General features: G+C 50.2%; 1 protein-coding gene and 1 long non-coding RNA gene across 3 annotated transcripts in view; one reads left to right on the top strand and one right to left on the bottom strand.

The window, feature by feature from the left end:
- Nucleotides 1-233: 233 nt before the first annotated feature.
- Nucleotides 234-11,900, bottom strand: part of CACNA1E (calcium voltage-gated channel subunit alpha1 E) — a 387,287-nt gene continuing 375,620 nt past the window's right edge. Inside the window, exons 43-49 of the mRNA XM_059673180.1 lie at nt 11,780-11,880; nt 11,440-11,546; nt 7,931-8,042; nt 4,874-5,002; nt 3,693-3,873; nt 2,673-2,863; nt 234-1,184 (exon numbers count right to left, since the gene is read on the bottom strand). Coding sequence (XP_059529163.1) covers nt 654-1,184; nt 2,673-2,863; nt 3,693-3,873; nt 4,874-5,002; nt 7,931-8,042; nt 11,440-11,546; nt 11,780-11,880 — 1,352 coding nt within the window. The 3' untranslated portion in view covers nt 234-653. The remainder of the gene's footprint in view (nt 1,185-2,672; nt 2,864-3,692; nt 3,874-4,873; nt 5,003-7,930; nt 8,043-11,439; nt 11,547-11,779; nt 11,881-11,900) is intronic.
- On the top strand, nt 4,505-11,142 carry LOC132220262 (uncharacterized). 2 transcript variants are annotated; one of them, XR_009449751.1, is made up of 5 exons: nt 4,505-5,126; nt 6,928-6,995; nt 7,934-9,116; nt 9,885-10,304; nt 10,389-11,142. It is a non-coding gene; the product is annotated as an uncharacterized LOC132220262 (long non-coding RNA). The 2 variants fall into 2 exon arrangements; XR_009449750.1 differs by having other exon boundaries at nt 9,885-11,142.

The following is an 11,900-nucleotide window of genomic DNA, read 5'->3' on the forward strand; positions in this document are numbered from 1 at the left end:
GCTGCTGGGCTATGGCTTTGCTGGTCCTGACCAGCCCTGGCTGCTGCTGCCACAGCACCCTGTCCCCTCCACACCACCCCTCCCTCCCCGCCCCACCCCTGGCATCCGATGCTCCTGAACTTAGTCTGTGCTTCTTTGGGGAAGCCAGCCCCAGGGTGACGCGTGAGATGCAATGGCCCCAGCGGATGGTGCTGGTGGAAAACAGACTCTGCCTTGAGGCCCTTGGTGAGGGAGGAGACTCCCTTCCTAGGGTCTCCACAACCCCCCGCCCCCCCCTGTTATGAGCCAGAAAGGCTTCCAGGCGTCGCAGGGCAATGGACATGGACACAGGCCAGCTCACTTCCTCCACGGCTTTTAGAAAAGTGGGAAGGGGCAGTGGAAGCAGAGCGATCCCGGTGTCCCCTCTCCAGGGGCCACCCTCCATGTTCTCTCGTCTTCTTTCCCCAGCAAAGAGGCAGAACTATGGCAGTGCCCATCTTGCAAAGGGAAGTAAAGCAATTTGGTGGGTTCGACTGGTTGCCGTTGGTCCTTTCCTCCTCTGATAAGCACACGGTCCTTCCCTCCTCCTCCCCCCCGGGCCGCACTGGCTTCCCAATTCGGTCTTGGTTTTCTCCGTGTGAGAGAAGAGCATGCATCGGAGGGGGGAGCAGCCTCTAGCATTTGTCGTCTTCTTCCGTGTCACTCAGGAGGTCGCTGACTGCTCCACACATCATGCCCGGCCCAGGGCCCCCACGCCTGCGCCGCCGATAGTGCCCGTTGGGCATCTGCCAGCTGTGTCGCAGGGGCGGGGCTGAGCCGATGGTGTTGGCACGGCCCAGGCTGGTGGCCACGGCCGCTTCGAAGGTGAGCGTCTCCTCCTCGCCGCAGTCCGAGGCTTGGGCGTCTTCGTGCAGGGCCAGGTAGGGCTCCGAGATGTAGCGCTGCGGGGAGGGGTGGCCGTGCGGGGGCCTGGAAGACTCGGGCAGGCCGGCGTCGTTGCTCTCCGGAGCCTGGGAGGTCAGCGGGGAGCCGCCCTCGCTCCCATCCGCCGGGGGAGAGATGCTTCCCGTGTGTCGAATCAGGGAGCTGTAGGACAGGAGGGGCCGAGGCTTCGGGGGGACGGGTGGGAGCTGCCGACGACTTCGTCTTGGGGTGCTGGTGTCAGAGATGGAGGGGATGGAGCTTTCACTCAAGGAGCCCGTGCCCTGTACAGCAGGAGAGACGTGGCAGGTGAGACTGGGCTGGGCACACTCCCTGCTTGGCGCCCTGCTAAGGTCCCTAACCATCTCCAGAAAGCCCTGCCCAGACCCCTTCTCCAGGAGTCCCCTCTGCTCCAAGTCACATCCATGCAGGTATGACAGGAGAGCGAGACACCTATACCATTCAGATTGGGGCCTGTCAGCTTGTGATACAGGTTGGGTTCGGTTTTCTGGGAGTCTTGCTAAACTACAGGTCCAGGCCCAGAAGATCTGGGGGAGCCTGAGACTGTGCATGTCTAACGGGCTCCCAGCCACTGCTGTCCACGGCCCATGCATGCTGAGTAGCAAGGATCTGGAAGCTCTATGTACAGGCGTGGGCGAAGCAAAAGTAGGTTTCCAGTTGTGAGTACGCAAAACAGTTTAATTTTCCATACGAACAACTGTAAGCCTACTTTGCCGCCCCCCCGCCCCCCCCCCCCCATATGTAAAAAGTGGCCCATTGATTGACAGACCTGCAAGTGTCGAGAGTAGCACGAATGCTCCTCTGGGAAGTGCGTCCGAGGAAAGGGCATGCCTCCCTGTCCTCACTGTCTCCCTGAGGTTAACAGCAGCTTCTCTACACCAAGCATGTCAAACTCGCAGGCGGAGGGCCACATGCCTCGTTTATTTACACCCTCATCTGCTGGTTCAGGCCTTACCTGACCTGCTCAGGCATTCCCCAGGGTCCCTGGGCTCAGGTGTTAGTAAACGGACCTGCAGGACAGTTTCTCAAGGTGTGTGTGACCTAGGAGCCACCGGCTCCAGATCTCCCGGGGAAGGGTCCCTCCCCGTGCAGAATCCCGGGCGGCGGGCCTCACTACCGAAACAGCCACCTCAAGGTGCCAGGCGTGTGCCGTTTTAACAAGCCACGGGGGATTCTCTTCTGCACAAAAAACTTGAAAGCCACCGCTCTAGAAGCGCACTTCCCCAGGTCCTAGCTGACTGTCCCACTGCTGTCGAGGGGGCCTCCCATCCGGGCTCTGAGAACCTCGGGGAGAAGTGGGGTGCGAGTGAGGGGTGGTCGTGAAGAGTAAAGCAGGCCAGAGAATGGCTCTGGTAGTTATTTCTTAGGCACAGGCTGGTGTTTCTACAACAGGCCGGAAGGAGGCTGACAGCCAGGGAAATGAAGTTGAATCACTGTTCCAACTCATACCAAGGCTCATGTGATGGATCCATGAGCATTTTCTGGCTAACGGACCATCCTTCGCCTCTAAATCTGGCTGAGACATTTGTGAACTTATTTGTTGGGACTCTGTACCTCAAGATTCTGAGGAGTGGAATGATACCTAGACACCATTGTCTTTCTTCGGGGGCGGTCTGGTTTTCTGTGAATTCATATTAGAGCAAACGGCATCTAGGTCTGTGTGGGTGCTGGGTGCCCCCCTTTTGGACCTAACGTCAACGACCACCCTTCCTGGTCTTTCTGCAGAGGCTCGGCTTCCTCTCCATGCTCACCTGTCTGTTGGGCGTCTGTGACCTGCCCTCACTGGGCGACCTGGACTGGCGACGCTCTGGGGACTCCCAGTCGGCCTGGGTCCCTCGCTCCTCTGAGTTGCAGCGGGAGACATCGGGGGAGAGAAGATGCTTTCGCTCTTTCGATCGTCCCCGCTCTCTGCCCCCTGAGCGGTGGGTGTCGGACTTGTGGCCTGGGAAAGATGACAAAAGCAACTGATCACAACTCTGAAAAGAAAGAGAAGTCTCGGAGCCTGGGACTGGGCACCCAAGGTCCTGGCTTCTCCGGGCGTGTCAGCAGGTGATCTGAAAGGGAGACGGGAGAGAAAGGCCAGAGAATCACCCCTGGGCTACCAGGTGAGTGTGCGAGTTGCCACGGGAAGCCGTGCATGTCCAAGGATGTAATCATTTCTCTCCTGCTGCTCCCGTTGCAGCATAAAGCAGTTTAGAATCGTTGCCAACAAAAGGGTCCAGCAATCCTGTAGGTCCTGAACATGGGTGTGTAACTTTAGGGGTGAAGATGACAGCAGTAGAAGGAAATTAAGACGTTGCTATGAACTAAATACCCTGGCATTACGTCAGCTGTGCCATTAGAATCCTTGGACTTCAGTTCTAGTCTCAAGCCTGCCGCTTACTGGCCCTATGATACAGGGAAGTCACTGCTTTTTAAATCTTTGTTCATTTAGCAAAATAAGAAAGCTCCAATACGCAAAACTATGCCGGGTAGCATTCTCTGGGTTGAGTGGACTTAGTGCTTAAAGCCCAGCCCCTGAGGGGGTCTCTAATACATTCCCAAGGAACCCCAAGCATTCTGCAGACCCTCTGAGAACCTCAATTCTATGACGTCTGCAAGGAAGAATCTCCTGGGCCTGTTTCAGGGTGTGCGTCAGATACGGGACCCCTTGGGTAAGGAGCACCCTTTCTTAACCCTCATCGCAATTCTCTTCCAGAGACCTCCAGTCCTTGCCAGAACCTGCCCATCCAGGCAGGAGCCCGAAAGGCGAACAGGGCAGACCTCCTTACCGGAGTCCGAGTTCAGGCGGTGGGCTGACAGCCGCAGGGAGGAGTGGTAACTCCGGCGCCGGGACTTGTAGGTGTTTTCACTGCTTCGCTCCATGGAGAATTCCTCCAACCACGAGGAATTTGAGCGCTTGTCCCGAATAGTGGAAAACGAACGTCTCATGGAGCTGGGGTCTGTTACTACCTGGAAACATGAGCCCCCCCGAGGAACACAGGGTAGGGATTAATCACTGAATGGGTCTATAAGAAAGAAGTGGGACTGAGGTGGCTGAAGACTGCAAACTGTGACCACCCTTGAATCCCTCTTGCTTAGACCTTAGCTGGAGGAGGCTATGGCGGAAAGTGTCTTTATGTTAGGTCTTTACATCACTGGTCCAGGGTCTCGCCTTTATGCTCAGGAGAGCAAGCGGCTGAGCGTGCTGTGCAAGCTTCCCACAAAGCCACCTCCACAGGGATTCAGCCAGGACCCGCTCTGATCCTTGAGCCACTTTGAATATGTGAGGGCAATTGTCAAAGCGTCTGTGCCATGAAAGAAGCAGGGCTTGGGCTTGGGCGTTCGCCAGAGAAGGCCTGCCCTACAGCACAGAACGTAGAAGACCTTGTCATGGAGCAGCTACTAGGCACATGTTGCTCTCCATCATCCATCCCACCTCCAACCTTAAACTTGGGCATTTTGCTTTGCTACAGCTGCTAAAAACAGACCCATGTAAAACTTCTTGTCTCTGTCAAAACTTAATGTAAGACAGACAGACAGAAAAAAGAAGCCAGGAAAACAGACAAAGAAATGAGGCGTGGCCTGCACTGGTTAGGACAGACAGTCCTGACACAGAGCTGTGTGTGTTTAAGTGACTGCCTACATGCTTGAGGAGCCAGGAAAGGGAAAAGGAAGGAGAAATACACAGCAGAAATCCTGGGAAATATTTCTTGCATGGCTGGTTGAGTCTGGAGGATGCTGCGCCCATCTGGAGGGAATTTTGCTATCTAGGCTGTTGTGCTTAGGGCTCCATTGAAAGCACGTGTGGAGGAGCAGGTGTAGAGAGAAGGCCCATGAGCCAGGATTTGCTCACAGGGAAGGGGTGAGGGCAAGTCCAAGGCTCACCTGGAAATATCAGATGTTTTTCCATAACCCACCAATTCAATACAGCCCAGGATGCCACTGCACATGGTAGGTGGTTGCTTTTTACCTGGGGATCCACAGTCAGGCGTGGCATAGAGGATGCCCTCCCCGATCCCGCATGCTCCTGGGTGTCCGGAGGAAGGTAGATGCCATGGTTAGAGGGCTGGACGCTTTTTAATTCACTAAACTCTGGCTCCTGGAAATAAACACAGCCAAGCTTGTGGGACTTGGTTCCATCTCATTGTTTCTCATTTCCAGTGGCTGATCCTGCCTCCTCCACACCAAGAATGGCTTTTAGAAGAGAGACTTGCATCTTTAAGGTCTGTTGTGTGTGTGTCTATATGTGCAGATATGTGGTATACCAGATGTCTCAAACGGTAAAGATCACTAAGCAATGCCTCAGATTTTATAGCTTTATATAAAAACATTATACTTTTTGAGAGTTGGTACTGTTGGGTTTATTCTTTTAACCTAAGAAGCTATTTATCAACGATATGGAAACCAGTATTCTAAGGAAAGTCAGAAAGATCTGATGTCAAATGTATTTTCTCAAACTTTAAAACACATGATCTTATTAGCAAAGAGTTTTCTTATGATTGGAATCATCTCAAAAAAAAAATGTGGTGGGTGGACATCTGCCAGAGATGCTCTAGATTGGTACAGTATATAATAGAAATATAATGCAGACCAATTATGTAATTTTAAATTTCCTAGTAACTACATTAAAAAAACATGAAAATTAATATACTTATGTAACCCAATATATCCAAATATTCTCATGCCAATATATAATCAATGTAAAAAAATGAGACATTTGACACTTTTTGGGTATCAAAGTCTTTGACATTGGTATGCATTTTCCACTTGGAGCACATCTCAGGCCCTCAATCGTCACATGAGGGCAATGGCTATTGTACTGGACTGTGCCACTCTAGAGCATTAGGAGGTGGGAGTGACTATCTTTAAAGTCCTGTCCAACCCTGTTATGTTATTTTTCTGGTCAAAGAATGTCAGTTTGGCAAATGCACCTGCTCTAAAGAGATGGCTAGTGTCACTCCAGAGAGAGTGGAGCTGCCTCAGAAATTTTACTTGGCTCACCAAACAGAGCGACCTAGGAATATCTCAGACATCTGGAGGTGATACCAGAAAAAAGCTATTTTTGGAAATGACACTCTAAAAACACCGGTGTCTGAGTAGGGCGCTGCTGAAAGTCAGCCTCCATGACCATTGGCTGAGCTGAGCGGTGTCTGTGGGAGGACTGCATCCCAGGACCTGTGATGTGTGCACTTGAGGAAGTCAGTGTATGCAGGACATGCTTTATATAGTACACAAGTCTGACTCGAAACACATGTGGTAACAACACTGCAGTCTACGAGTGTCAGAGGTGGTGCAACACACACATACACACGTCATGGCCACGCCTCAGCACGTAGAGCAGGGCCCCCGAGGGATGGGCAGGAGTACACAGTGGTGAGTGTGGAGCACAGGCTGACACCTGAATCACAGACACCGGTACTGACAATGAGATGAACACATATCCAAAAGTCCTGGCACTACGGCTCAGCCCCGGGGGAACCCGCAGAAATAAAGAAATCTCCCTGTGAAAAGAAAGGACACATTATTGAGATTTTTCCCCACCAGACACATCACCAGGCAAGCCTTAAAATGCTGAGAGGCCCTTTTAAGGATCAAGCTATCGGTACCAATTAGTCCCTGGGCCTTGTGCTAATTCGCTCAGATAATTCTTCCAAGGCTTCCCACCCGTCTTGCCAAGAATACCCTCAGGCGCTCACATGCTGGGATCCCAGTCAGAGTGTGGTCTCGCTGTCTCCCTACCCAACATGTACACTCCCTGGACTCAGCAAACACAGGAGAAGAATCACCCATTTGTTTGAGCTACTGAAATGTTCTCCTCCCTCTGACAGGTACCCATTCCATCAGACATGCAGGTCACTCTCCACCCACACCATCCCCTCAGGATAGCTCAGGGGTACACAGGAGCAGTGGGGAGGGGTCGGGAGAGAGAAACACAGATGAATTATAATCCAAGTGGCATGGAACTCAGTACAAGCTTTCTACCTGGACTTTTGCAAATGTTGGGTTTTGTCTTTCTCTCTCCAGGCAATAACCACTTGAGCTGTAATTCTAATCTCGGCGGGAATTTCATGGCTGCTGAGCTAAGAATAATGGTAAGTCAAGTCTGTTATCTTTTTTTTTTTTTTTAAATATATATTTTATTGATTTTTTACAGAGAGGAAGAGAGAGAGACAGAGAGCCAGAAACATCGATGAGAGAGAAACATCGATCAGCTGCCTCCTGCACATCCCCCACTGGGGAAGTGCCCACAACCCAGGTACATGCCCTTGACCGGAATCGAACCCGGGACCTTTCAGTCCGCAGGCCGACGCTCTATCCACTGAGCCAAACCGGTTTCGGCAAGTCTTTTATCTTTGAGAATAGCAGTTTAGGGTTTGCTAATATAAAAGCTGAAGTTTAACCTGTCCTCTCTTCTTCAAGCTTAGCTTGGACTCAGTAGGCTTCTTGGGAATTTCACCATTTATGCTAATGAAAAACTTGGGGCTCAGGAAAGTGATTTTAGGGACCTCTCGGACTGTATTTGACCCTCTAAAATGGCCAATTGGTCTGAACCTGCAGAGGCAAGAGATTTTCACATCTCCTGCTGGACACTGTCCCTCTTGGACAGGCTACCCTGAATTCTCCAGGAGGCGGGGCATCCCTGACTATGCTAAGCTGCCCAGGGGGTGCCACTCATTCTATGACGATTTCTCCTAAAACTCCTTATCAAAGACAAGATTCTATGATGCTCCAAGGCATTAATGAATAGGGCTTGGCCTGAAGCAACATAAACTCCTCCAGCAGATAAGGGGCCCTTGAGATGGTAAAACCTAAGGAGGAAGCATTTGTCAGAGAACATGAGAAATTCCTCCATGAAACATGTCTCCATGTTTCCTGGGAGACAGCAGGAAACTCCCAGGGTCCTTGGTTTGAGAGAACAGAAAGGGTTTTCCTGGTGGATTGTGGCTATGAAATCAAATTTGAAAAGGAGTGGGCGGGATCAGCAAACGAGGGAACTGTTTGGAAGTCTTGTGACTCGTTCACTCACCAGAGCCTGCTCCTCCTGGAACTGTCCGTCATCGGCTGAGTCCATACACGCCAGCTGGAATATTTCCTGGGGGGAGAGCGGACTCATCGAAGGGTACCCACTCCGGCCACTCCTGAAAAGCAATGCCACGTTCAGAGGTAATGAGTGCATGAGCGAGAAACAGACATGCCGTCGCCGCCACTACCAAGTCCCAGGCCCGGCAACACCCTTTACCAATACTCTTGGTGGGCTTTTAGCTTATAGGTGCCTGGGCCTAGAATAGAAACTCTTAAAAAAACAAGCAAACTACAAACACACACTGGAAAAGAGAAAGCACTGTTTTCAACCTGCATTTGGAACCCTTCCTCACTCGGCTGGTGACTCACATATCTGTGATGAATGACATCATTTGTCACACTCAGCCATATGGAAGACCAATGCTGGATTGTAAACCGGTTTCGGCTCGGTTTCTCCATTAGGCGGAAAAATGCCATACTTTAAACAGTGAACAGTCTGTTTAAATATTAAGCAGTTGTGGTCTTTTAAAAAAAATTCCTCCACGCTCAGTAAGAACATGGCTTTATTGTGCCAACATCCCTGGCCAAACCAAACAATTCAGTGCCAGACACTGTGTCTGTTGGTTCCTGAGCTCGGTGGAAGGATTCCAGAGGGTGGGGAGGAGGTGACCTTGCCTGGGTTGATGGCTCTGTGGAAGGACGCTTAAATGGTGATGTGAGAGAACACGACAAAGTCAGCCAAGTACTTAGAGGCTCTGAGTGAAGGGTATGGAAAGCTGCCTGTTACTAAAAAATGTTTGGTCCCTGTAGATACTCTTAGCCAATGTGATCCACGGGGCTGAGTCAGGAGAGTCAGTCAATTGTCCTAAAATTTTGGCTGCTGCTGCCATAGATACCCTTTGACCTGCTCAAGAGTGAACTTCCTGATCCTGGGAGGAGGGACAGCGAGCGGTCAGTGACTGGGCAGCTAGGAGAGAGAGATGAAGACCGTCATCTCGTAATTGTGCCTACTGTTAATGGCTCCGAGCCCTGAGCAAGGGCTGCCAGTTGCTTCAAAATATTCCATAGGTGCAAGTTACTGGGATCACAGGATAAGGGATGAAGAGCAGCATTTTCACAACTGCTACAGAGCATCTGCTATTCAATGACTTAATGTCCATCGTCTTCTCCTGAGAACCGCTAGGAACAAGGTGAGCACTGCTGTTATAAGAAATAGGTCCCCCTTTGCCCTACAGAAAATAAATAATTTACCCATAGAGAATCCCCAATAGGTAGAGAGGACCCTTGGAATCACTGAACGACCTCAGAGTTGAATACTTCGACCTTCTCCTTCAAAAGCATTGTCTGCTTCTCGTCCTTAGGATCGAGTCCAGAATCCTGAACATGGCCTCTCGCACGATCTGGTCCTTACCTCCAAAGCCTTTGCTTAGCCCTTGCTCCCTGAATTCCAGACACACAGGACTTAGTTCATTGACTGTGGTAGGCTTCTTTCTGCTACAAGGCCTGAATACAGGCTGCCCCCTGAAGAACCTTTCCCTGGTATTTTTAATGCATCCTTCAAAATGCTTATCAAAAGTCACCCCCGTAAGGAAAAATGTTCTCTCGCCCACGTAACTGATCAGATCTCCCTCTCACGTGCACTTAGCTCACACTGCGTTTCTTCCTATCACTTCCCAGAACTGTGATTAATCACTGAAAATAGTTTTTTCTTTCCAATAATTCTGTTTCATGTCTGGTTTTCCACCAGATGCATGCCTAACGAGGGAGGAGCCCTGTCTGTCAGAGTCACTGCTGTGTCCTCTGAGCAGTCTCTACTTGAACAAGGCATAGCTCTGGAAACACAGATGGTCCCGAGGAAGCAGCCGGCTGCTCCCCCAGTGTCCCCATCTCAGGAAATGTACCAACATCCACCAGAACCCGGGGGCCATCCTTGACTCCTCCCTCTTCTTCCTCCACAGAGCACAGCAATCACCGAAGCCTCCATTACCTCTCAAGTCTGACCTTCTCTCCACAGTCATTACTAATTTACACCTTTGCAGTCACTTACTAAGTGGTGTCCTGTCTCTTGAACTGCTCTCCTCCAATCCTCTGAATCCATGCTGGAACCACGAAGGATCTTTGTAAAGTGCAAATCGGATCATGTCACTCGGAGGAATTATCCTTGGATGAAACTGAACTTCTGGGTCCTGCTTGTGTGGCTCCTACTTCCTGGCCCTTGTCGCTCTCCAAGCTCAAAACCTGCCACCTCCATGAACTGTGCTCCACCTAACAGGTTGCATTCTTTAAATTGACCACATCTCGCCTCTCCTCTCTTGAAGAGCTGGCCTTCGAGTCTCACTTACCTGTTGCTTCTCAGGGAGGCCTCCTCCACCCTCAAAGTAGGCAGCCGCCTCCTTTATTTGCACAGCATCACAATAACTTGCCTTCTGCATTTTAACCGTTATCTTTCATTTCTTTCTCAGGATCTGTCTCTACAGGGACTGTGATCATATTGACTGCCACATCCCCAGTGCCTAAGCCAGCTTTGGAGTCACATAAATATTGGTTAAATCAATGAGGAAGAGAAGACAGAGTGATCCTATGATGGGAGGTAATTTGTACAGTGAATTGCTGTGGATAAGACAGATTGAATTGTGTGTGGCGGGGTCCCCTCCATTTCTAAGCCAAGAACCCTTGGAAAACACTAAATCCTTCCAATGAGGTGGTCTCACTCTGCCATCTTACCTCCTTCCTGCACAGATCAAAGAGCAACATCTGCTTGTTTTCTGCAGACAGGAGAATCCACACCCTGCTACCTCATCATATCAAATGTTTGCTAAAACAATTCATGGCCTTGGTCAGAATCTGGGCCTTTTTTTCCAAATGCGTTGAGTTGTGACCTCTGAAAATGATGCTTTTCAAAACCAGGTCCCCAATACCAGAGGCAGAAAGAAATTAACGGCGTGAGAGGTTCTAAATGGCATTCTGACAGAGGTTGTGTAGTGATTACGGATTTCTTAAGAAGCAGGACTGGAGTAAATCCAATCACGAAAGCTCATTTACACTTCATGCCCTTTGCTACTTCAGTACATGCTTGATAGAAAGATAATGTTCCCATAAGATGTGTATGACCAAATTGGCGCCAAGGTTTACAACTCAAAAGAGCTGGCAGATTCCTTAATTGAGTTTTGTCTCCATTGCCAATACAGAAAATAAAGAATTTTTTTTTTTGCCTGACCTAAGCTTCTTTTTGTTTATTTCGCATATAGTGTAGTGGGAAGATTCTAGAGTTAGAAGTAAATGACTTAATTCCTGTTTAGCTTTCTACTAGCCATATGGCATTGGGCCAATTATTTAACCTCTCTGGTGATACTAACATATACCGTTCCTGCTCTTCTCTCCCCCATCTTTTCAACCTCAGAGAAAGGGCCATTCAGCTCAGAGTTAGCATTATTCCCTCCACATTCCTGGGCCTGCATACTGGCACGTGTGACAGACACAAACAGGAGAGCCGTGCCCTCTGGCTTTACTCACAGGCCTGGAGCGGGGTCCTGCTGGAGGTAAGGCAGAGCTTTGGCATTGGCGATGATCTCCTGCGGCAGAGACGAGGGCTCCATGCGCTGGAACATGGGTGCATTTTTCTGTAGAAGAAGAAAGGAACTCAAATGATTATGGCAGAAAATGCAATATACTTGGCTAAAATAGGAACATGGCTGATATCTTAATTGACTATTTTAACCTTTGACTCACTGGGTTTCTAATGCCCCGACCCTAGAAAGTTCCTGGACCCTGAACCCTAGGGATACACAGGCCTGTCCCTCAGGAGCCCTCATGTGACGCATGACCCACCCACCCTACTATCGTTGCCCTTCACCTGTTCCTCCAGCTGCTGCCTCTGCTTCTTCACCTTACTCTGCTTATAGTAGTCCATGATCATCATTGCTGCATAGATTTTGCCCACAGTCAGGTCAGAGGCTGAAAAACACAAATGGGGC

The sequence above is a fragment of the Myotis daubentonii genome, chromosome 18 (assembly GCF_963259705.1).
Source record: "Myotis daubentonii chromosome 18, mMyoDau2.1, whole genome shotgun sequence".
In the NCBI taxonomy this organism is placed as follows: domain Eukaryota; kingdom Metazoa; phylum Chordata; class Mammalia; order Chiroptera; family Vespertilionidae; genus Myotis; species Myotis daubentonii.